Consider the following 24,091-nt stretch of genomic DNA (forward strand, 5'->3'; position numbering starts at 1 on the left):
CATTGTGGATTGACGAGTCAATAGATTCATCAATGGCTGCCCATGCCTTCCTATCTTTCTTCCCCCATGTTTGTCTCTCCACCGCAGTAGTGGGTACCTGTGCATCGGACTGTATAACATCGTCAAGATCCTTTCGTATCAAACGGGTCACAATTGATAGTTCCCATTCCTTGAAGTTGTCCGCTCCTTTGAGGACAACTCGACGGCGAGAGATCATCTTCTCTTCTTCAGAATCTGAGAGCGACATGATGAGGGCTGACCAAAGGAAGATGTTCGACTGGAAGGATGAGGGATGGAAGTGAATTGAAGCGGTTGGTCAGATAGTCTGATTCCAAATCTGTCAATGATGATCGCTCGGTAGCTGGATACTCTTAGCTATGATAAAGCGATACATGGTTAAGAACTCACCTGGATACTCTTAGCTATGATAAAGCGATAAAGAGTAACCAGGAGGTATATCTAGGAGGTATAGGGAGAGACGGAACGTATGTTATCAGTCTGACGTGGAATTTCACAGTTCTGTCCCTTTTGGATTCAGACTTTAGTTCCATGTGGATGATCCTATAGGACGGTGCTAGGATGGTATTGAGGAATAGGCCTGCTTGTTCCCATGAGTCAAAGTCTAATCCAACCAACTTTGCTTCAGCCATTGTCTTCGAGAACTCCTCCACATGCTTAGCCATTTCTTCGCCCGTCACATCTTCTCTTAAGTCATAGCTAAACAATGCTTGACGGACGTTTCTCTGGTTCTCAATTGTGGCTGTCACATGCAGAGTCAAGCAGTAACTCCACATTTCTCTAGCTGACATCTTTTCAGATAAATCAAGCATTACAGCATCCGACACTGTTCCCTTGATCATCCCCTGCGCTTTATTCTCCCTCGCTTGCCACTTGTCCCATTCCTTCGAACTCTTCTCCAGTGATCCTCCTACCGATCACTTGCCCTTTGACGGGTGTCGTAGGAGGTACTGATCCCGCCCTCTCAGCTGCCGGCCCAACCCCTACTCGACCAGGTTCGGTATCATTACCCGTGACGATATTCCAAGCGTCACCTATCTGTAGATACACCTCGATCGACTTCCTCCACGGAGCATACCATGCTGGAACGTGGGATCACTTGGGGAGAGTTTCAAACAAAATCTTAGACGGCACAGAGGTCATTATGAGGAGAGTAGAAATAGGAACTTGCCTTAGTTATACACAGAGGTATGTGGACTTCCGACTGTTAATCTGTTTGCTGATAATTAGATGATATCACAGAGGGGAAAAAGAGCATGCATCAATTCTACATGTCTCTATACTTATCACAATCCACTTACACACAGTAAACGGGTGACGATCGGATAGAGTTCAGAGGATAAGTTGAAAGGAGAAATATTCAATGGAAGGGGTAATTATCTAACGGCGGTTTGGCCGTCCTGGCCCGATTCTATCGGCTAACACTGACTATGTACGTACATACTGTAAGTCCTTCCTTATGAGCAGATTCTTCCAGAACACTGTGCTTTAGGTAAGATACTGCATCTCGAAGCAGCTCGACCTGGTAAGGTGATTACACTCTATGTTCCTGCGTTGTCAGAAGGTCTAGTCGTCAACAGATACTTCCTTCATGGTCAGATCCATCCTGAGCCGTGCAAACAAGTATCTCCTCAACTTGACTCTTTACAGTAAATGCAAGAGTTTCCTTCACCGACTTATATTGTGGGTCGTACAGATGATGATCACCGGCCCACTTGAGACAGCTCATTCGTAATTGGGCCAGCATGGTACTTGTTACAAGGTCAGTGCAGAATTCTTCAGCGGTGCCATCAGCTTCTTTTCTTGTAGTCAGCATCTTGCCAAGAATACTCATCTTTTTCGCGCGGTATCGACTGTTATTGAAGTGCCAGATTTGGCACCAATTTTCCTGTACATGCTCTTGCAATGCATCAAAATCCGTAGTGCCTACACACAACCTTGGTGAATTGGTAGAAATTCTTGTTCTCCATTCCATGATATGTGACTTCGAAATTGTTCCAATATGGACTTTTGCTGTTAGATGTACGGTTAAGTTGAGTCTGAGGGTGTTATTGACTGTTATCAAATAATCTTGCCCGCTTGCTGTTGCCTGCAGACACTCACAACCTTTGGGCCTGAATGGTTTACTCTTTTTTCCTCCCGGTTTACGCCACTCTTGGCTAACTTCTGTCGAGGCTTGGGACTTTGCGCCGTCTGCCGGACCAATGACCAAGCTGGTCCGTTTCGGTAGGATATCTCCTCCTCTACGTTTGTTTTTCTTGAAGTGATTTCTATCTGGTCCGACTGATGAAGCCAAGGAATGTTGATCGAAATGGAACTCTTGAGCAGGAGCGTCTCCAACATTAGTACGAGTACTGTCCGGTGCTGTAGTCTGTAAGCTATTCAGTATGGCGTTTTCCATCGTGTTCAAAAGTGTCAAGATGTCAGACGATGGATCATTCGATTTTTTACCAGGCACTCCGGTATACAGAGCATGTGGTAGATCTTCCAAAGGCAAAGTTGACGTTTGAAGAACGGCCTGTTTCAGTGTTTCCCAGTGGATAGGATCAGTCTTACTCAGATTGTGGCCATCTTTCAGCTCAGATAAAGTATCGGGTAGCATTAAAGAATCAAGGAAATCATCAAAGCTCCGCGGAGAGTCATCTGAAGGAAGATTTGACACATTCATTTCAAGTGACCGAGCCTGGTTCGAGGGGCAGCGTGAAGGTCCTGCTGTTTCCTGCTCTGACATGATCTCAATGGGATGAGGAGGTACAAGTCAATAAGTAAGTGAGTGGAGAGAGAAGAAGAGGAAAGAAGTGATGGGCGGAGAGGTGTAAGGGGGGGGGACCCGTATGTGAGCCAAATATGACATCCGCGCGGATCATGGTCAACTCGATCCTTTGTCTAGCTATCTCCAACTTCCCAGGCTTCCTGAGAACCTCCTGAGATTGAATCTCAGTAGTGAAATAGAAGACACTTACATCTAACCTTTGTCCGTGAAGCCACTAGGGTGAGAATTCTGCATTTCATGATCATCAGCATGCTATGAGTACTACAAAAAGAAACAGTAAAAATGTCTGTTCTCAATCTCTGTCTATATCTGCCCCGAGGTTGACGTCGTATCAGTGATATGTTACAGTACATTTCCTACACCAACGACATAGCACCATCCTGATCGTCCATTAGTCGAAGTTGTGAGAGAGCCTCACTCATATCATCAATAGCGTCAAATCCCACTTCCGGCGCTAGAAAACTAATCTTGGTGTCCGTTGTCCAACTCATCGTTTGCTGCACCTCCTGATTCGAGAGGAATTCAGAGTTCAACTTCCGCAAAAATATCTCACTCCGTAGGCTCATCTTGAGGGCGTCGGAAAGAGAAATCCATTGAGGTGACTTGGACAATGTAGTGAGGTAAGTGAATTTGTCAGCAACAGTCAGTGATATGTCTCTACTGGACTTATTGAAGTACATTTGCTGAAGGAACTCTCTAGCTTGACCTGTGAGGGAAAACATCCGGTTCTCTTCATCCTGCAAAACATCTTTGACAAACACGGAGAAAAGTATGTTTTCCATCGCCCGGCGTGCGGAATCTTTCAGATCAGTTTCTTTCGAAAACCTCAATTCCCATCGGCCTTTCGGAGATTTGTCGCGGAAGTCTGCGACGTAGGTGATTTGAACCCTGAGGGTGAGATTGTCGGGGCCTGTTGGTGTTGATGGTCTTATCGTTTCGTTAGAACTCGATCTTCTCATGGATCTGCCATTATATGGCGGGCCCGTCCGGACGCGGACGGACGCATCAGCCAAAATTTGCCACCGCGCGGACTGGGTCCGTCCGGCCAAAACTGCCACTTTGGGCAATCATCCCGCGCCTCAGAGATTGAATCCTAATGCATCCGCCTGCAATTCCTAATGCCATTAGAAAGGCTATGTCGTATAACTGCAGTTATACTCTTAAACACAGCCAATTATACCTTAGTTATACGACATGAGCTTTCTAATGCATTAGTAGTTGTCTCATTGCCAAAAGAATTGCAGCTTGAGTCGTTTTAACTCTCTTCATCATCTTCATACTCATCGTTGCTTTTAGTAGTTTATTAACTCTTTTATATACACCAATATGCCTCGTCATGCCAAACAAAACCCAAACTTGACTACAAGCACTCCTTATATTACGCCTCAAGCCAGGAACGCTGTTGATGGAACGGTTGATCTGGAACAATACAACTTGTCCGCAAACAGCATTAAACAGTACAAAAGCCGACAAAAAAAGTGGTTTACATGGGTAAAAAGCAAGCCTTGGCTAACAGAGTGAGTAAAGGACCCACTTCTGCCAACTTCTGCTCATTTTTGCTCATTTTTGCTCGCTTTTGCTCATTATTGCTAAAGATAGCATACTTTGTGACGCTCGTGCGTGATGTGCAAAGGAAGGGTGTGTTTGACTCATCAATAACTGTGTGCTAACGTATAGAGCTACTGTTACCCCACAATTGGCTTTATTGTTTTTATATGAAGTTATTTTGACGGCTCCGAGGCAAAAAAACTCCAAAAGCTTAGCGATAGCTGAGGAAGAAGATGATACGTTTGAAGATGTAGATATGAGCAGTATTGATAGTACTTTGGCGGAAGATCCTTCTCAATATTCTGACGAAACGGAACAACAGCGACTTGTACAAACGCAGGCCGAAATAGACCACCTTTTGCTGTCAAGACCAGGCCCTTCTTCAAGTAATCGTGGTCGTGCAAAATCTAGTAAGCTTTTGATTTAATTTTTAGTATTGCTGCTCATTATACAAGCTCTCACTATAATTTTGGAATGTCAGCTAAGTTGGTCAACGGTGCATGGCTGGGTGGCAGCACTTGTAAATCTCTGGGAACAGCAGGTCAAAAGAGGAATCAACAATTTTACATCGCCTCGAAGCGTCCACACAGCTACAATCATCTCTGTTCTACGAAAGTTTACAGAAAGAAGGAAAAAGTTACTTTTCGAGGACAAGGGCAAACGTAAGTGAACAAACGTTAGCAACACCTGACAAATAGAGCTGTTTTATGATGGATACAAAGATACTAAGCAACTAGCGAGATCGTTTGCACACTACATGGAGCGAAATAACGAGGAAGGGCTCCGAGATGCCCTTGCGCAAGCCCTTGGTGTATATGGAATGCTTCGAAGCGATAACCAACGTCGAATGCTTCTATCAGACCTTTCCTCAGAGATAGCGCTCAACGAAGGACCAACAGCGTGTTTGCTAGTTGTTCTTGTCTTACATTCAAGTAAAACAAACGCATCTGGCAAGGCAGAGTATGCTGCGTTTATTCGGAACAAAGATCTGAGTGTATGTCCTGTCTTTTTGCTAAGTTTGTATTTGTTTGCTCGGTATGTGTCAATTTAAATACATAAAAGACTTTTAACTAATAAATAGCTTTTATTGCGGCCCTTCTCCCAGTGGATTTCCAAATCTTGCTACTCGTGCAAACTGGTACGATCTTCCGCTTTTAAGCGACGGCAAGAACAGATTAAAAGAGGTGTCATATGACACGCAAAGAAGAGCAATCAATGAAGCGCTTAAAGCTGCAAATGTACATACGTATCAAAAAACGCACGTTAATAGACGACTAGGCGCACGTCTTGCCGAACAAGGGGGTGCTTCTCCGGATGAAATTGCTCGAGCCGGTCATTGGGCGCATTCAGTTCTTGAAATTCACTATCTTACACACATCCCTCGTAAAACTTTACGAGCACTTGCTGGTTTCCCTGTAGAAGGGAAAGGATTTTTTTTACCACGCGCTGTTACTCCTTCTCCTACTCTCTTAAGGAAAATTTTTCCTGATGTAGATAAATGGTAAGTTATCTTGTTTATAAAGAATGTAATTAATTTATTTAGGACGGCTTTGCTGAACTCTCCTATTCATCAGCAGCAGGAGTTAACAGGCCGAATGTTTTTGCAGACAATAGCGTCTTTAAGAGAAGTGTTTCTACAAGATATTCCTCACTGGCGAAAACTCTTTCCTTCGTTATATATCTTCAACCATCCACTCTTTGCCGATGAAGAGTACAAACGTTTTGAAGGAGAAGCACTTACTCGTACAATCAGTAATGAGCAAAGATATGATGACCGAATAGCTCAAGCTCTTCCAATCTTGCATGAACTATTGCAAACTCAAACTCGAGCTCACCAACAATCGTTCCAAGACATACTTTCGAATGTTCTTCAGCTAAATCAAAGTCAAATTCAAAATCAAGAACAGATAAAAGCTGTGTCCGACGGTATTACGCTCATTCAAACTGCTCTTAGTCGACCCGTGATCATTCCTGGCCCTTTACAGTCTTTGCTTAGCGATATGACCAGAGATTTATCAAATATGGACGTTCAACAATCATCCTCTTCATCATCGTCTTTGTCTGCACCAATGTACTCAGTACCACTCTCATCAACAACGTTGCCTTCTTCTTCCAACAGTTTTGACCCCTCTTCTTTCATTCAACTTGAACCCTTTACCATGAGTCGTTCTGTGTGTACGGTTCAGGAATTATGGCAAGAATACACCATTGGTCTTAATGGACGCCCATCTGTTCAGTCCCAATACGAAAACGGTGCTCATGGACTAAAGGATGCTAGTGAAACAGAGAAAAGGTTCTACCGAAGACGAATGGGCGTCATTAAAGCTGTTAAAGAGTTAATGAAATCAAGGGAAATCACAGGGAGCGAAGCAGCAAAATTTTTAGATGTTCATAGACAAGGCTTGAAGAATCCGTCGTTAGATGCGTTGCAAAACTGGTTAAGTAAGGCTTCAGCTATAGATATCCTATCCGTGTAGAAATTAGAGTAAGTATGCAATATGTAGCGCGTTCTGTCTGTTGTCCGCTTATTTTTGCTAATTCCTGCTCACTTTTGCTCATTTTTGCTCGCTTTTGCTTATTTAAAGGGACTTTGCTAAACCCTGGCTCGTATTTGTTAAGGCGTAGTCAAACATCAAAGGAGTGGTTCATAACTTCGTAAAAGTACGGGAATAAGTACGCCCCTGCTTGATTGGGCGTGTCTCAGACACGGCGTTTGAAAATCGTTTCCTGCAAGCTAGCATGAGGCAATTCAGGTAATTAGCTGCTCGCTTCCGATGAAACGCGAAATTGTTGTCTGTAGTGAGGGTAACACCTCCTTTGGTTGTCAAGATGTTGATTAAGAGGTTTTTCACCGTTGTCACATATACCAATGGTCTGCTGCTCTTTCTTCCCCACGGCTCATCACTTTTAACTGTTTTCACGGCTTGATACTTACAATTTTGAATGCCTAACGTGAGACGTAGTCTTAGTATCTCAAATATCGTCAGTAGACCCAACAATACCTCCCACAATCGCCAAAGAGCTCAAAGTATGACCGCCACGCCCTCAAGCCAGTCTAAAACTGCTCGTGGTATGCCAATGAAGTTTGGAGATACGGTTGTTGGTTAGTTACGTTAGTATTTTGTTGGTTAAGCTTATATGATGTAGGATTTGACGATGAATATAAGTGGGACGTAATTGGCGGCTTATCCCTGCGAAAATGGCCAGATTCCAACGTAGATTCGGTCGTTAAGATCCCAGATGACAAGAAGAGTCCGAAGGTAGCTATTTTGCCCAATGAGTCGTCAAAAGTTAGTATTTTTTGTTGTTTTTATAAGTAAAGTTTTGGATCTAACATATGTAGCTGAAAAACCATCGAGAGGCGTTTAATCACGCCGTTAGTCCTAATGTCTGGCGACGAACTGGTTCTTTGTCCTGTTCTCAGTGTCAAGGCCGTCAAAATCGCTCAAATTCGTGTGCTTTTGGATGTTTGACCGTTGGTGAGATACCTACTGGTGCGTGCTGCAAGTGTGTGGCACTTGGTACGTCAACACGATGTGATTTTGTCAGTAAGGCAGAAATCAAAGTAGACGAGCGAGCGTTTCTTGGTTCTCTTCGTGAAGAGCTAGGTTCAATTAAAGCGGTTGAAAATCAGGCTAAGCTAGCTGGTAAGTTCGATATTTATCATTTACGAGCTTAATCTGACAGACTAGCACAAGGTGGATACGTTCTCGAACCTAACGGTATTGCTGGACAATTAGCGATCATTCGAACACGAATTTCGGATCTAATTGCAACACAAGCTCAAGAACTCGCTCCCGATGACGCCTCTGTGTTAGAAACTCCTCGAAAACGTATGAGGAAGTCAACTCAGACTGGAGCTAGCCCCTTCTAGTGGTTAGTAGTGTTTGTATGCAAGCTATGGTTAGTGTTTGCAGAAGCGAGCAAGAATGAGCAAAAGAGAGCAAGAGTAAGCAGATGTTAAGACGCGATTTCACTGCGAACGATCGACACCATGAGTCACAATTTCGCTGCGTCAGTTATCGAAATGATACCCGGACGGGCCCTAGGACCCCCGTCCGGACTGACTCAGGGTTCATGTCGTATAACAATTCATTATCAGCCTGGTTCGAGACTTCGAAAATCGTCATGAGAGTCGTCGTCGAGGATCAGTGCGAGTTTCGGAACGACAAATGAGGAAACGACGAATTAATCAAGCGAGGTAGGTGGTATGTTAGCTAAAATTGATCCAATTTACCAATCCCACCCCCTACCCCATTGGGCTTCCCCGGCTTGTCAAGCATTTTGTCACCCCTGCTCGGTTTCCCCGTCGCTTGATAATCTCAAGGGATGTTCCATCCTCCATTGTACTTCATGACCAATCCTGTATCTTGTTGCTGACTAACCGAGGCTTCGTTCGGTAACCGAGTGGAGTCATCGTCATTACGGTGATTGACGTTTTCACCGCCTTCGATTGATGATAGGCCGTACGCCAGAGGAGAGGACCGGTGATTGCGACGTCGTGGAGAAGGCGTCCCTATCAGGGAAAGAAAGGGCTGACGACCCCTGGGGACCGAATGAGTACGCAATGCATGTATGATACTTGCTTAATCTTCGACATGAGAGACAACAGGACGATGACACGTATTTGAGGATCCAATGGGGAAGATCGTAACGGATTTGATTGAGGAAGAAAGGGGAAAGACATTATGCGAAACGAGATACGAGACTGGTTCCATAACCGAGAGATTCGATTTCAAGCATAGCACTTCGAAGGTCTCGATGGAAATGTGTTGGACCGAGCTGTCATCAGCATTGACTGACTGAGAGAGTATGCTCATTCATGACTGAGTGATTATTCAGTCTTTTGGTCCGCCATCTACTCAAAGACGGAGCAATTCCAAGGTGGAGATCCAATCTGATTTCAAAGATTGTAGTATAGGAGGGACATTGAAAAGAATGAAAGACAACCCACCAGATCGGTGATACCAGCTACTTCGAACTTGTGCATCTGAGATGTTCGGAGATGGGCAAAATGAACACCAACTCCTCGTTCAACGTACGCTGAGGTGAGTTCAAGTAAGATCTGAGTGGCTCTAAGTGTCAGCGAAACCTATATTTCTCCTCAGTTACCCAAACTACACTATGGCTGATGAGAAACACTGAGCAACGGGTTGCAGAGTTGAGAAGGGAGGAGAGAAGAGAGAAGAGATACGGGGGGAGAGATGAAAGAAAAGAAAGTATGTGACCCATGTTATTACTCACGAGGCGTCAATATCCTCAACATCACCCATATGCAATATAAGCGCTTTGGCATGTTCTCTCCTTGGTTCATCTGACGGATGACTTTTCTCTGCTCCATATAATTCCAGCTGCCCATCAGCTCGGGTCCTGCCATGAGCTGTGAAAAGCCGACCCTTCGAAGACGTTCTTTGAGTTGACCTGTATTGGCAAAAGAGAGAGATTCTCGGATCCTGACTACTAGCTTTGTTGTCAGCAGTCATCCTACATCGACGGGTCCTTTGTGATCGGACAGTGAACACGATGCTTCGGCTGAATAAGAAGAGGAAGAAGTCATAGGTGAAGGTATATCGTTCGAGCTCGAGCAAAAAAAGCAGCGAGTTAAAGAACACGATGGATATTGCAATACGGCCTGATTAGGTGGTCGTCTATGTGTTGAGATGGAAGATTAGGTGGTAGGGACAACTGACCACACCGGGTATCTCCTCCTGCGCAGCTTCATCTTCATCCACAGGTACCCATTCGTCCGTCCCAGGTAATCGACCGATAATCTTGATTCGAGTCTGTGTAGATTTCTGAATGACAAGGATGAGTGAGAAAACTACACTTGCTACCAAACCAAGCTGAATGTGAGCTGGGCGAGGTCAGACGAGAACCATTACGACTTCTGAATTTCAATCATTTTCTTCCTGGAAGATGATGATTGTCAAAGAGAGCCATGATATGAGAATTGAATACAGGAAGGTATCACTCACTTCGATGGAGAAGAACAAAGTGAGGAAGAAAGTTCCTGTCATTTGTAGAAAATCTGTCCAAGCTCCCATCTTCCAAAAAAAGATAATTTCGTGTGGTGCTTCAGCCAGAACTACCCATCAGTATCAGTCTCCCATATATACAGTATACCCCTGGGTATCGTCAATGAACGTAAGGGGAATGACAAGGTATGGGAATGGCACAACCGTTGATTCGGTGAAGTGAAGATCATAGGAATCTTGTGATGGTATGTGGTAGAAGAACGCGTAAGTCAAGTGAAGATCGTAGGTATATTTTCGTGTGATAGGGCGGCATAAAGGCTTGATTTAATGAGAAAATTAGATTTGTAGAAAGAGGATGAACGATGAAGACTTACTAGCATAAACGACAAGAGCGATAATGGCCGCCAAGACGGATTTAGGAAGGAAATACAGATAAGGTAATAAAAAGTAAATACTGAGAATGATAGTTGCACTTGTTATCATACTTGACATTTGTGTTCTTCCGCCAATAGAACCGTTCAATCTTGATCCTAATTGTCAGGTCATGGACAAAAACCCCTCTTTTCGGACATACCACACTGTCTGCGACTCCCTAGTTGAATAGATGAGAAAGAGAGGAGATGATGAGCCTTTGTGAATGGTGGGAACTAGAGGAGAGAATCGAGGAGAAGTGAATGGTGACTAGGAAATGGGAGATGTGAGTTATCGATGATGTCCGGAATGACAACGAGGTAAAACAGGGGAGATATAGTGAAGGGTGAGGAGTCATGTTCAGGATGACAAGAAGGTCCATCAAGGAAGCCATAATTCATGTAATGTGCGACCAAGAGGAGGAGAGCATAGAAATGTATGAGAGAATAGAGAGAGGACTGACTGGTGATTGACCCGAAAACCGGAACAGATCCAGTCCCAGTGACAAAAGCAGCTGATAAATTGGCAGCTCCTAAAGCCACAAGTTCTCTATTAGGTGCTACTGGATAACCGTACTTTGCTCCGTTCTCTCTTGCAGCTACTACAGAGTCGACTATTCCCACTACGGCAGAGACGAAAGCCGTAGGGAGCTATATGTTAGCTATCTTGTGTCACAATCAGTAACTTAATGTAGCTATATTCAGGCGGGAAGGAGAGAGTGGGGTTGGAAGGATACAGAGTCAGAAAAGGAAATGGAATGAGGAGGGAAACGCATCGAAAAAAGTCGAAGGAAAGATGAAAATTCACCGTGTAGTTGAAATACTTCATTCTACGTTTATCTAAAGGCCAACCGAATGGCATTCCACCTCCACCTTTGACTTTACCGAGGATATCAACACCTGCTTCGTCCCATCGAAATATCCCCGTTAAAGCTATAGTATGAGCATTACCCTTTTCCCTACTTCTTTCAAAGATATTTTATCACTGCCTCTCACTTAATGTATCAAAACCGAAGCTCGTAAGCCTCAAAGTACCCTCATCAAGGAGTCGAGACACAAGTTCGATCGAGCGTTTGTGGAATGAGGTGGAGATGTAAATGAGAAGAAAAAGTAGCCCGAGTGAGACCTACCGGTCGTTCCAACCACCACAATAAATATCTCAGGTACATACTTTAACCAACCCGCTCCAGGATGTTTCATAATCCTCTGTTTCCCCACTCTAGCACCGATCAGAACGGCAAGGGAAGTGAAACTCAGTATAGTGGTAGTTTTATTGGCATATTTGACGTGACGTAGGAGAAAGGCGAGTTTCGCAAGTGGTAGTGTCGGGGTATCGTGCATATGTTCCAAAATTGAAGTTAAGCCAAGAAGTGGGATGAGTTGTTCAATGAAGATGATCTGTTTATCAATTATTTTCACCTTTGTGAACCACCGTCTTCAACCTTTGATGTCACTTCCGACTACCGTCACACCATATAGGCTTGACAGGAACAAATCGGACGACTGGGCATGTGTTCTACAATTGTGAAGACAAATGAAGGAATAAAGTTGGTGAACTCAAAACTAGGCAGAGGTAGGACTCACAATACCGACAGCAGTTATGAAACCTCTCAACAAGGCTCGAGAGAGGACAACATCTAAAAATCCTAAACGTAAAAGACCAAGGGCAAAAGTTATCAATCCAGTCTGACTATCAATAAAGATATCCATTCGACTGATTGGGACTCACTTGAAATGTGGTGACAAGGGCGATGGCAGCTGCTTCGAGTTCAGGATGAGCAGGGGTGGTATGAGGATCTCCGTGTACTGCATCTCGTATCATTTGACCTATGAGGAGTGAAAGTGATGCTTCGGGACCTAAGGAGAGTTGACTGTTGTTCAGCTATTGGATTCATCATCATCTAAAATATTGCTTCCTCTCCCCTCCGAAGAACTTCCTTACGTGAACAAGAACAGGGCGGGATTTGGCTGCCTACTGATGATCCATCCCTGCCAGGCTGCGCAATGGTAATACAAGCGGTTTACGAAGTTCAGTGAATGTGATCAAAGCCTCGCTTTCGACATGAAATGATTTGGCTGATCCGAAGAAAACACCATTCAATCGATAAGAGGATGGCTCATCAGAAGTGAGGGGTAGGATGACAGGGAGCAACGAATTTGTAAACTCACCGACATGTCCCAAGTAACCCATATATCAAAGAAGGTATAGCAGCTGACCATAATCCCGCTATGGGGGATAATGTAGCTAGACCATTCGCATATGACATTGCCTATTTGTTAACTTATCTCCCTGTTCAACTCCCATTTTCCATCTCCTTATTACCACCCATCAACAGCATGAAATCAGGCAGACAAGCCCAGCGATAAATCATTTCTGGAAAGGGGTCGTAGATCAGAAAAGGACGCACTTGGGGTATTAGCAGACATGCCACCTAAAAAAAGTCAGCCTGTCCAAGATCCTGAAAGAAATTGATTGAAACTTACTGAAACACCGGCAACGGCATCCCCAGTGAGTCTAAAGATTAGCTCGGCGTCAGAAGAAAGCAAGGTTGAAAAGGTAGACATACAGATGCCAACTATATTTCGGTAACCAATCTGTCACCTTTACATTAGCCAGATGAACATGATTTCTCACTATTCCGGATTGTGCACGAATCTCAATATGTCCAACGTCCGAGATCATCTAAACCAATCGGAGAGGGATGGCCGATGTGATTATATACAGGTACCTCTCATAATGATTACAGGTTTTCCATCTGCCCAGAGTGAGACCTCGACGGAAAGGAAATTTATGTGAGGGCCATCAAATAGGACTTACAGGAACATAGTATTTACTCCTCTGTCGTAGTTTTCGAGCTACGTGATTCATGGAATGTTTTCTCATGATACCTGATTTATTAGCGCTTCCCTCAATTCAAACTTCCAGCCAGTCTACCACTTTACCGACTCCTCGTAGTTTTCACCTCACGCATATCTACAGGGAGAGTGGTGTGTGAATTCCGTGATTGTCTTGCCCCCTTTCCCAGAAAGGAACACCACGCATTTGCAGAGACAAGAGCATGAGGCTGGGCGTGCGTGTCGTCTCTCCTCCTCCCAGGCAGTGGCAAAGAGGTGGCAAAACTTCCATCTCACCCTCCGAGTGGTGAAAAAAGTCTAGAAGGAGGTAATATCGACCAAGATGAATAGAGATCTCTTCGATGTGATCCAAACATGGAATGAGGAAGTGTTGAGACGAATAGGATAAAAACTTACCAGGTCTATCATCCCTATTAATCCCTTCGTCCCTACTTACCACCCCACTTTCTCCTTCTATTTCCAAATCAGCCGTATAATTCCTTCTGATACCTCTTTCATCATCACCTATCTGTCCAATTCGTTGACTATCAGGAGTAGAACGAGCTGAAGGTCCATTTCCTTGATCTATCTCATTTGAAGAACCGGAAGAATATCTTGCTTTTCCATTGTTCGCTGGTTCTGGAGCGAGTAATCGAGTGTATTCACTAGGTCCAGCTTCACTTCTCGAGAATATAGATGAGAGGTTTTTCTTGATATCATTGGGTGGTGTGTGATCGTTGGACATGATTCTACCTAGCTCAAACTGAAAGCTGTTTCACTCATTCGAGGTTCTTGTACTTTGACCGAGGGTGATAGATGACGGGATGATGAAGTGAGTGAGAGGGATAGAAAGAGTGATCAGTCAGTGTAGAAAGAGGAATGATGTTGATATGATCAAGTGAGAGGAGAGATGGATGAGAGATAGGTTCATCATAGATAATTCGGTCATGTACCGTGGCCGGGAAGTCTCAGGTTAGATTTCCCCAAAACCGAAATTGCGCGCGACCTGGTTCCCACTTCATACTTCATACCACCTCCATCTGTCATAAGCCTGGTATGCTTGAACTACTTATCAAACTGGCTGTGTGCTATCACGTACCTTCTCTGGGGCCAGTTGAGTGCTCGGGACATCCATAAACGTAGGGATTCCTCCACGGTGGTACCGCCTGCAATGGAATTTCAAAAGTCAAGGACAGGTTGGATGTGGAGTGATAACAACCCGTAAGCCACCGATTCACCTCCTTCCCAAGATGATGCAAAGCAGATGACTCAGCAGGATAGGTCATAAGATAGATCAAGCTAGCTAGCTGGAATCCTTCTACATTAGAGACGTTCTTGGTGCCAATCAATTGTGTCTTACAACGGAACCTGGATCCATCGGGTGTTTTAAGAGTAGTTTACACCCAAACAATTTTGGCTGAGCCGTGACAGGTGGACAGGGATCTTAAGGAGACAGCTCCAGGATGAGGCAAAGCTGAAGGAGAAGACGGGACACAGGACAGGTTGGAGTATCATAGATCATGGATCCGGAGATCATAGTAGGATTGTGATAAGTTACCGTACAGGACTTGTAAGCTTTTTAGATAAATAACTCATCTGCTTATCAATGCATTGCTAAGCAGATGGATCAGCAAGATAGATTTCAGTATGGTGAATAGGTAGATAGAATGATAGAATGCATCCTCTTTCTCTTCAATTGACTTTCTACATTGGAGAGGTTTTTGGTACTACTTACTGACTGATCACGTCTTACAAGGATCATGTGTGCCCTTCAACCACTTTCCACCATTTCTTTGTTTCTCTTCTTCTTCTATAGAATCTTATGCCTAATCAGCAGTGAGGTAGATCAGAAGATATAAGCGCAGTAGACAGTGATATGTATCATCTTCATCCCTTGATTGACTCTCTACATTGGAGACGTTGTTGGTAAATGATTGGTCACGTCTCCCCAAGATCCCTCATTTTGTCTCATTTCTGCACTGATCACCGAGGAACAATCCCCATCCCCGTCTTCCTCACTCATTTCCGCGTACTACAAGATGAGCAATGCATGCAAATGATCCTTAGACCCTTCTCAACACGACAGTACCACTTTCACGACAGGGAGATTGAACCTCCCAAAGTTGTCAGTGTTTCTCTGACACTTACTTATGGTTAGTAACTTAGTCGCTTCTAGCCCTGTGTGTTGCCTTCCACCCTTCTTTGAAACTTTCTTTCTCATATCCAGTACTATCCTCTTGCTAGGATGTTCTCTCTGTTGTCCTGTCTACTTGAATCCGAGATGAGGTTCAATAGGCTATTTCACTATCATCATGCATCCTCTCATCCCCTATTTGCCTTTCTATGTTGGAGACGTTTTCGATCGTGTCTTATCCTCGCCCCTTACCCCTAATTCCTACGGAGGACCCTGTTGGGGATATAAGGAGTGGTCAATCGTCTTGTGCATCCTCTTTCTTTTTGCTTGACTATCTACACTGCCCTCCAATGGTAGAAGAGACAGGAATGTGAAGGTTGAGTGCGGTGATCTGCGGCGCATGCGGCGAAGTTAACCTGAGACTTCCCGGCCACCGTATCATGTCCGAGAAAGATGATTTCGCTCAGTTGTTTCAGAAATCGTTTCATCTTTTCATTTCTTACTTTTCACATTCACCAAACGTCCAGAGATACAGAATTGAAAGTCCGAACGGGAGAGTCTTTCAAAAGAGCGGGTCGAGTAGCAAGAAACGGTCTCACATCAGAGGCACCAGAATCAGACATTGCACATGCAGCTTCGAGGGAGGAACGGAGAGTGAATTTCGAGTTTATAACGTAGTCCTAAGATTTCCAAAGACACCGAAAGAAAGCCAGTTGTCATTCAAGAGCAAGTTGAATCCATCCAACAGTAAGGACGAAGATCAAGATCGTGTGTGAATATCGATTAGCCCCAGAATCGTAGGGAAAAGAAAGTTAACGAAGAAAGAATCAGAATAACAACGGAAGATGCCAGATTCAGAAGGAAGATCCTACCATCTCCCTGACGAAGAAAGACCAAGGGGAGATGACAAGAAACAAAATTGGAGACCAAAGTTTATTCGTCTACTCGCAGGTGTCCAAAATACTTCTGCTCTTATCTTCTCGGTGTTTCTAGGGGTTCATCTTACCGTACCTATCATCACTGCTTTAGGTGGGAAAGAATTGGGTAATAAAGTTTTAGTGGGTTTTCTTTTATCTATCTTATATCTTTTCTCTCTCTTACCTTCCGCTTCTCCTCTCCCCTAGTCTAATATCTCTACTGGTCCATACTATCCAATTCATCTAGTTTTTATTCCTCTGATTGTGATTTCCCGTCACGCATGGCTTCTCCTCACTTCACTTGATAGATCTTTTCCATGAATCTTCGTCGCAATGAAGGTGTTATTCATTTGACATTTGGTTTTTAACCTAGTTCCGAGGTTCCTATCCAAGTGTCCAACAGCACAATTTTATTTGAAACAAATCTATCAACACTCAAACGAGACACCCCTTTTGTTTTCGTCCACCCCCCTTCCCCACTTCATATCTGACTTGAAGTTTAGAATCAATCAACCTTATGGAATTGGATGATCCTCAATAGGTTAGAATTGAGGTTGAGAATGATAAATTGAATGTGAAAGATATGAAAACTTACCATCATTAGATGATAGGTAGAACATATTATCATCCCTCTGAATCTTTCTCAATATACATACCCCTCTCTCTCCATATCTTAACCGGTATAACAAAACGTTTCCTCATTCATTCTCATTCTAAACTTTCTCGTCGATATTCACCTAATTCGTCCGCGTCTCCAACAACGAGCAAAACTTCCTGGTCGAAAAATTCTTTTCTCGAAAAAGTTCTAGATAGACTTGTTTCCATTATACATTTATGTTCTTCCTTCACAAGTCAATATCATTTACGTTCATCTATCATAACAGGTTATTTACTCATACCTTTTCTTTTTTCACATATGATGACACATCGTATAATCCCTCAAATTCCTTATACATCTATATCTTCTCTCAGTCCATCAGAATTGGATTTAGAGTTTGTAGGATGGAATTTGATTTTTTGGAAAGGATGGTTTGGATATTTGGGTTTGCTAGGTTTAGGTTTATGGCATGGTTCTTTTGGGTTGAAAAGGGTTTATGGATGGTTTGGACGATTAGGAGGGTTGAGAGGGATCGGGAGAGCAGAAGGGATGGGAGGATCAGGAGGGTCGAGTGTAGTTGAAGAAATGGAGGATTCAGATCAGTCGAGTGTAGTGGGAGGGACGGAAGGATCAGAAAGATCTGGCATAGTGAATGAATCGGAAAAGACAGAAGGGAATGGAGTGACGAAAGGGACGATTTTACCAACAGGTCCGATGGCACAGGATGAAGAGAAGACAAGTACAAGCACCGACCAAAAAGAGAGAAGAGTATTGAAGAATAAAGGGGAAGAAACCGATTCAACAGATTTGAAACACGAACGGATAGATGGAAACAAGTCAGAGTATAGGATGTTGAAATGGATTGATATCAACAGAGATTGAGTTCAATTGGATAATGACTTTGTATTTTTCTTCTTGATGTGATAGATTAAACAGGATGAAAGATGAGAATGTTAGTAAGAGTATGGTAAAACGATATCAAGCTGTGTATGATGTCTTCTATTTTAGATGATTGGTTGACATATGATGCATGATGTTGTTACATTACGTGATTGTCGTATGTGAGGGTTGTATATGATATGTGGGTGACATAGGATGTTATGAGAGTGTGATTATATACATATACACCTGAAAGTTGAAAAACGGCATGAAGTTTGGTCTGGAAGTTTGGGCTTGGCACATATGAGGTTTGAGTCTTTGAAGCAATGAGATGGTGTGTAGACGATGGATCCTGCATCGGGCGAGTGGACAGACGCCAGGGAGATCGATACAGAGTGATTGACTGGAATGGGAGTGGGGAGTGGGAATCGAACGATGTGGACGATGGACTTGTTGTATTGCAACCAAACCGAACAATCAGCTTGATTCAGAAAGCGGAAGATGAACGGACTAACCTGTGGTGTAGAGATGACAAGTTCAACGTCCCCTCTGCATCTTCTGAAGAACAGCTTGTTGAGATAATTGAATATCATGTTCTATCTTTTCCATATCTGTACATTTCGACATCTAACATTAGTCACAGCTCTATTTGATTGGACTTACCTTGGCGGCGATTTTGATTTTAGACTTTTCCAACTTTGTTTGAATTTCCTCAAATTCTTTCTTCTGTCTTTCACCTATTCGTCAATCCCAGCGCTAATCTCACTGAATGACCGTGTTAGACGCCGTATCGTACTGAGATCGATAAGCCGACGGGGGATGGTTTGAATAGGTATGAAAGATCGAGGACAGAGAGACACTCACGCATCGCATTCCATTTAGGTATGAATTCTTTCAACGCCGCTTCTTGTTCAGCTTGAAGAGCTTTGGCTTCTCTCCAACATGACAGAGAATCTAACTATATCGTCATTCTCATTCAGTGCTGGTTCTGGCGATGATATCATACGACTGCGTCTGATCAAACTTGACGGTAAGATCAAAATGCAAGATATGGAGATGTGGGAGTGTAAAGACAAGGTATAGGGGATGTTGTGTTCGCAGTGAATGGAAGTATGGTGAGATTGGCCAGGAGAAGGGATCGATATTCACCATCTGTTTCTTCACTTCAGCATATGTTAGATCCCACTGGGTTTTCAAGTCATCACTGCAATTCTTCTCCGTGTCGTGCCATCTCTGAACCTGAGACCTATACATCAGTGACATCATTGTAGCAATGATCGTACATCCTCTCAATTAGGCCACGGTCGGAAATTGACTAGACTGAAGTTCCAGCTACAGAGATGATAATAAGAGCTGTCTGGGTGTACGAAGTCACATGAACGAGGGAAAGACTCGACACAACTCACAGCAAGTTGACCGTATCAAAAGTTTCCAACCTCCCTTTCAACGCAATTTTCTCTTCTTCCCAAATCTGATTCAAAGTTTCCACAGGAAGGTTAAGTCGTTGCATCATCGGTCCTAACTTTTAGTCTTGCTCATCACCTATTCTCTCACCCTTGAGAGATTTCACCAGTTCAGATCTGGAATCAGTTTCCGTCTCTTCCACTCTCGAGACTCGGTCCACATTCTTTGCCCCCCTTCCCTTTGACGGACCATCAAACAATGACAACAATACTATCTCGACCGATGCAAAGCCATTGATATGAATGAAGGATCAGTCAAAGAGAAGAGGCAGAAAAGATTCTCACGCTCGTTCTTCCGGTTCCGGGTCCTCTTCTTCGGGAGAAGAAGAACCTTTCAACTCTTTGATGACAGCGATAAGATCTTCTTTCTTCATCTTCTTCAAATCGTCTATTGCGACTTTTGACCTCTTGCCTTTCTTCCCTTGGTCTCGAACTTGATCCTCGTCGGGAGCCGTTTGATTGTCTAGGTCAGATCCAGAATCAGAGGTGGAACTCCAATCGGAGCTGTCGCTGCTGTGATTAGACTTCTTTGGTTTGGACCTGAGATGGGATGGTCTTGATCTGGTGGAACGAGATTTAGACTTGTGAACCGGTGGGGTGGAGGGGTCAGAATCAGATTCAGCTTTACGAGTATTGACTTTGGCACGGGGCATCTTGTGCCTCGTTGGGTGTCAAATCTGTCCTGTGGTGGTATGTCAATCTGGGTAAGTAGATGATTGTGAGTTTAGGGGACGATGTAGAAGGATCAGATAGTAGCAGAGAAGTATGCGATGGAAGAGAAGAGAAGTGAAGTGAAGGAGAAAGAGAATGCGGTGGGGAGTGGGGGAAGGATCGGTGGGGGTGGAGTGGCAAGCGATCCGTGCGGTAGCCCATGTCCAGTCATCCTATCATTCCACTATACCCTAGGATCAAGCTGCGACTTAGCTGCAAAGTTATGGTATACACATGGGTTAGGTCGTTTACGATGAGCAGAGGTATTCGTGAATCGAGAGCATATAAGTGTTATGGGTGGTGGAGAACTGAGTCGTGAGTGGAAGGAGGATGCCAGAGGGTCCAAGCGTTTGATGGTGTTTTTGATCAGAGTTCCTGCTGTCCTTACGCCCTTCAACCAAACCATCTTTCTCACTTTCTTCTCTTCTCTTACTCTGCTTATATCCCTACTTGATTGACAATTTCTTCTCCTACATCGCCCTCCTACCTTATCACTCAAAGCACACATCGAACACTACCTCGAATCCATAGAAATAAATATCGTAAGTTTCATCAGATAAATTTGTGTATCCCTTTCCTACTGTATATGCTATGACACAAGACAAGATAGCAGATCAGCTGATGACTAGACATCATGTCGAGTAGAACAAACAAAACCACTATGCACGAGTTGAAACTTCGTCGTTTGCTGGAACATAATCATCGATTGAGAGAAGAATTGGCAAGACCTAGAGTCATGGTCAGTATCGCCAGTCTTAAGTGAGTTTACCCTCTTTTCTCCTAGACATTCTTCTCCCAGTCTTGGATTCTCCTGTCAACTTTTGCGCCATCTCTTTCGCATTCCATCCGTCGTCTTCTGTACACTTGTCCTGTATGAATCCTAGAGGTAAATCAGAGGGAGAAGATGGACGATGAATAGAAAGACTGACTTGCAGTTTGATCAATTACTGTCGGTCGACAAAGGACCCCATGGTGAGTGTTCCCCCCTTGGACTCTTCCACTCAATCCCTTCCCAATCACCTACTTTAGGTATGTCGACGCTACTTTGTTTGAACCTCTTCCTGGAGCGAAGACTGTCCTCGAAGCTTGACAGAATACTGGTGGAACACAGTTAGCGTTGAAGAGGTATTTAAGATGAGTTCTTCGCTGATATGTAACAGATCCCCTCACTATGGGGTCCATTAGGTAGAGGTGAAGATCCTTTCGCACCTCAAGAGAATGGTGGTTGTTGTACTCGTAAGTCTTTCCATTTTCGCCTAAAACAAAACTCATCGTACAGTTATGTGATCCTTGAAGGGTATTCTACCCGTAGTGGTGTCGATCACTCTTGTCATTCTTGTTTATCATCCCGTTTAGACCATATCACGGGACGGGGGGGGGGGGGGGGGGAATAGAGGGGGGAGGGGAAGGGGGGTGATTATCTCTTGTTATAAGGTACCCTAACTTGCTTGCTTTTGACTCGTCCTGCATGCACTATACCTTAAGCTACTCTCTGGATCTCTGCCAGTTCCGCAGGTTTATCAACCGTGGGAAAGTAAAGAGATCCAGTGGCCAGTGACTTGCATCCCCGATCACACACCCAACCTCCATTCATCTTACTCCCACTTTCAGCAGTCTTGTCATTGTAAAACCAGTTGAGTGATATCTCATTCCCGATCATGCCCAATCCATTAGAATATCAAGAAATGGATTCCGATCCAGAACTATTCGGTTACAGTAGTCACACTCACATCCATTTCCCTACTTTCTCCCAAGCGAAACCTATATCACATAAATCTTCTTCACCTCTTCTCCATTCTGATCCTAATCACCTCCAACCACAGAGCATTCCCGGTAGTTCAAGAGATCCGAATCGTCACAATATATCACCTTCAACACCTCATATCACTCAGAGTATGTCTCCAACTCACAATGTGTCTCCAACTCATAATCCATCCTCCACTCATCCAACCATATCGAACGAACATTCATCTCCGGTGGCAAACTTACCTTGGAATACACCCATAGAGATAGGTACAGGCAAAAGTGGTTTGGTAGTACGTAAGAGAGAACTAGAAAGAATGATGTATTCTAGAAAATGGGAGAATGAGTTAGTTGAAAAAGGAGTGAAAGGTTTAGGAAGGTTTTGTATGACAGGTTAGTCTTTTCCTCCCGGTTTTGTGGGGAGCAATGTGTTGAATATTGTTAGTCATCAATAACAATGCGAGTAGGATTTGGGATGTTGGTGATACTTCTTATGATTTGATTGAAGATTTATTGAAATCTGTTTCGAGGGAACAATTACAAGAGATTGAGAATAATTCTCCAGTGAGTCATATGTCTCTTTTGACTTGATTTCATTTTTCCTACCCAACACAAGCTTTTTTGACCTTCCAATGTTCTGGTGGTCTGGTTTTTCTCATCATACCCGCGTCTGTTCACACAGGCCCCCCTCACGGACATCGTCAGCGACTTCGTAGTTGTTCATCACATATTCTCCACACGTTTCATCATCTCTCGCCGACAAAGTTCATGTTACCTGGACGGCGAACGATTCGTCTTGGATCAGACGGATCGTTTCTTCTTCGACGTCCTGCCTGCGATAAAACGGGAGAAGAGGAATGAGGTAGAGCAGGAGAGGAGTTAACTCATTTTAGAACCTTAAAAAACAATCAGATTGGATATGGGAACTTTACTACTTACAAGATTTCCCTTCTCATTGGGAAAAAGCAAGGATGAAAGGTGGTCAACCTCGGACATCTGGTTGGAGAAGGAAATATCATGTAAGTTGCAAGTTGCTGATCAGCTCCCCCAGCATTCTTCCAGTGCGGCTGTCAAGGAGATATTGCCCGCTCATGGGAAACGGACCATCATCGCGCTAACATTCAGGACGCAGTATCAGACGAAGAAGCTCGTAAAGCTAACGCGGCATCTAAAATGGCAGAGAAATATCAAGCTATGGAAAAGGAAAGAAGCGCAAAGAAAATACAAGTTGTAGATAAAATGGTTTTACCTAAAGGTAAAGGTCCTAGGGGTATTCCATGGAGAGGAGTAGGACCAAAACCTATTTCTTCTTGTGAGTTTTTGTTATCCCTCCCTTGATCTGAGTATTGCTGATATTTAGCAAACGGTTTACAAGGAGGAGGTACTGCTTCCAACGCTATAGCTAAAGCTAAATTAGAAGTTCAACGTACTAGAATAGCTATGACAAACGTTGCTGGTCGTCCACTCCCTTCATCCATCCGATTAGCACCTCCCAGAACCTCAAACACGACTCGTATACCTACTTTACCAGACTCATCTAGAATGACAAATCATCAGTCAACTCGTCTTCCTCCTCCTCCGAAATCGATAAGACAATCATCCGTCAAAGCCAACAACTATGTAAATCATTTGGATGACAGTTCTTCACCGGAGAGGATGAGCAACAACAATAAGAAACCCCTTTCACATATCCCCATGACTAAAGGATCCTTCGATAAATCTATCCACGAATCAGGAACACGTTTGAAGAGTATGGACAGTAAGACAGGGGATAAGATTAAAGTTCCGGAATATAAACCTATTTCTAAATCGATTGATTTCTTCGCTGGGTTAGGTCCGAAATCTGTCAATAGAGATAATGTACAATCGATGACACAAATACTTCCGAAGGTGTCAAAAATGCTGGACGGTCAACTGGGAAAGACGAACAAGAGGAAAGTTTCGGAAGAAGGGGAAAGAATGATTTTATCTGATAAGGCTTCAGAAGAAATCAGTACGAATTTGAATAATGTCAAGAGGATGAACTTTGGTACGACAAACATGACAGATGTGATGAAGACGAGTATGACAAACACGACGACTGCAAC

General features: G+C 43.7%; 9 protein-coding genes across 9 annotated transcripts in view; 5 read left to right on the top strand and 4 right to left on the bottom strand.

Moving 5' to 3' along the window:
• Nucleotides 1–1,591: 1,591 nt before the first annotated feature.
• TREMEDRAFT_64477 (uncharacterized protein) lies at nucleotides 1,592–2,749 on the bottom strand (the record flags this gene model as incomplete). Its single annotated transcript, XM_007006748.1, has 1 exon — nucleotides 1,592–2,749. One exon carries the CDS (start codon nucleotides 2,747–2,749, stop codon nucleotides 1,592–1,594), a length of 1,158 nt encoding a protein of 385 aa, XP_007006810.1.
• A 398-nt stretch (nucleotides 2,750–3,147) lies between these two features.
• Nucleotides 3,148–3,750, bottom strand: TREMEDRAFT_64478 (uncharacterized protein; the record flags this gene model as incomplete). Its single annotated transcript, XM_007006749.1, has 1 exon — nucleotides 3,148–3,750. The coding sequence occupies one exon, from the start codon at nucleotides 3,748–3,750 to the stop codon at nucleotides 3,148–3,150; it is 603 nt and encodes a 200-aa protein (XP_007006811.1).
• A 3,619-nt stretch (nucleotides 3,751–7,369) lies between these two features.
• Nucleotides 7,370–8,213, top strand: TREMEDRAFT_64480 (uncharacterized protein; the record flags this gene model as incomplete). Its single annotated transcript, XM_007006750.1, has 5 exons — nucleotides 7,370–7,442; nucleotides 7,487–7,629; nucleotides 7,683–7,846; nucleotides 7,889–7,986; nucleotides 8,032–8,213. 5 exons carry the CDS (start codon nucleotides 7,370–7,372, stop codon nucleotides 8,211–8,213), a joined length of 660 nt encoding a protein of 219 aa, XP_007006812.1.
• A 300-nt stretch (nucleotides 8,214–8,513) lies between these two features.
• TREMEDRAFT_45257 (uncharacterized protein) lies at nucleotides 8,514–14,458 on the bottom strand. The gene is made up of 18 exons (XM_007006674.1): nucleotides 13,977–14,458; nucleotides 13,543–13,613; nucleotides 13,292–13,326; nucleotides 13,209–13,239; nucleotides 13,133–13,156; nucleotides 12,894–12,994; nucleotides 12,454–12,595; nucleotides 12,309–12,410; nucleotides 11,855–12,122; nucleotides 11,533–11,657; nucleotides 11,189–11,375; nucleotides 10,689–10,844; nucleotides 10,315–10,424; nucleotides 10,030–10,182; nucleotides 9,735–9,803; nucleotides 9,584–9,690; nucleotides 9,294–9,414; nucleotides 8,514–9,121 (listed from the first exon to the last, which is right to left on the bottom strand). Exons 1-18 carry the CDS (start codon nucleotides 14,302–14,304, stop codon nucleotides 9,026–9,028), a joined length of 2,226 nt encoding a protein of 741 aa, XP_007006736.1. The 5' UTR covers nucleotides 14,305–14,458; the 3' UTR covers nucleotides 8,514–9,025.
• A 1,675-nt stretch (nucleotides 14,459–16,133) lies between these two features.
• On the top strand, nucleotides 16,134–17,182 carry TREMEDRAFT_64482 (uncharacterized protein; the record flags this gene model as incomplete). Its single annotated transcript, XM_007006751.1, has 3 exons — nucleotides 16,134–16,461; nucleotides 16,546–16,751; nucleotides 17,114–17,182. 3 exons carry the CDS (start codon nucleotides 16,134–16,136, stop codon nucleotides 17,180–17,182), a joined length of 603 nt encoding a protein of 200 aa, XP_007006813.1.
• A 347-nt stretch (nucleotides 17,183–17,529) lies between these two features.
• On the top strand, nucleotides 17,530–18,090 carry TREMEDRAFT_64483 (uncharacterized protein; the record flags this gene model as incomplete). The annotated part of the gene is made up of 1 exon (XM_007006752.1): nucleotides 17,530–18,090. One exon carries the CDS (start codon nucleotides 17,530–17,532, stop codon nucleotides 18,088–18,090), a length of 561 nt encoding a protein of 186 aa, XP_007006814.1.
• A 534-nt stretch (nucleotides 18,091–18,624) lies between these two features.
• On the bottom strand, nucleotides 18,625–20,203 carry TREMEDRAFT_64484 (uncharacterized protein; the record flags this gene model as incomplete). Its single annotated transcript, XM_007006753.1, has 7 exons — nucleotides 18,625–18,714; nucleotides 18,751–18,824; nucleotides 18,952–19,045; nucleotides 19,237–19,333; nucleotides 19,494–19,605; nucleotides 19,642–19,667; nucleotides 19,836–20,203. 7 exons carry the CDS (start codon nucleotides 20,201–20,203, stop codon nucleotides 18,625–18,627), a joined length of 861 nt encoding a protein of 286 aa, XP_007006815.1.
• Nucleotides 20,204–20,895: 692 nt separating this feature from the next.
• Nucleotides 20,896–21,548, top strand: TREMEDRAFT_69740 (uncharacterized protein; the record flags this gene model as incomplete). Its single annotated transcript, XM_007006847.1, has 4 exons — nucleotides 20,896–21,020; nucleotides 21,197–21,233; nucleotides 21,422–21,497; nucleotides 21,541–21,548. 4 exons carry the CDS (start codon nucleotides 20,896–20,898, stop codon nucleotides 21,546–21,548), a joined length of 246 nt encoding a protein of 81 aa, XP_007006909.1.
• A 371-nt stretch (nucleotides 21,549–21,919) lies between these two features.
• The window catches only part of TREMEDRAFT_74521 (uncharacterized protein), a gene marked incomplete at its 5' end in the record, with an annotated part of 5,247 nt that continues 3,075 nt past the window's right edge, over nucleotides 21,920–24,091 (top strand). The window contains 5 exons of the mRNA XM_007006848.1: nucleotides 21,920–22,397; nucleotides 22,450–22,568; nucleotides 22,898–23,023; nucleotides 23,130–23,316; nucleotides 23,365–24,053. Coding sequence (XP_007006910.1) covers nucleotides 21,920–22,397; nucleotides 22,450–22,568; nucleotides 22,898–23,023; nucleotides 23,130–23,316; nucleotides 23,365–24,053 — 1,599 coding nt within the window. The remainder of the gene's footprint in view (nucleotides 22,398–22,449; nucleotides 22,569–22,897; nucleotides 23,024–23,129; nucleotides 23,317–23,364; nucleotides 24,054–24,091) is intronic.

The sequence above is a fragment of the Tremella mesenterica genome (genome assembly GCF_000271645.1).
Source record: "Tremella mesenterica DSM 1558 unplaced genomic scaffold TREMEscaffold_11, whole genome shotgun sequence".
NCBI classification, from domain to species: Eukaryota; Fungi; Basidiomycota; class Tremellomycetes; order Tremellales; family Tremellaceae; genus Tremella; species Tremella mesenterica.

Bases quoted from the DNA above. Each gene is read 5' to 3' on its own strand.
- TREMEDRAFT_45257 (XM_007006674.1), bottom strand. From the start codon at position 14,304: ATGTCCAACGATCACACACCACCCAATGATATCAAGAAAAACCTCTCA. The intron at 13,157-13,208 runs GTAAGTTTCAAT...GACTTTTTTTAG, and splicing joins ATGCCGTTGCCGGTGTTTCA to GTGGCATGTCTGCTAATACC. The intron at 11,658-11,854 runs GTAGGTCTCACT...CTCATACTATAG, and splicing joins TGTGGTGGTTGGAACGACCG to CTTTAACGGGGATATTTCGA.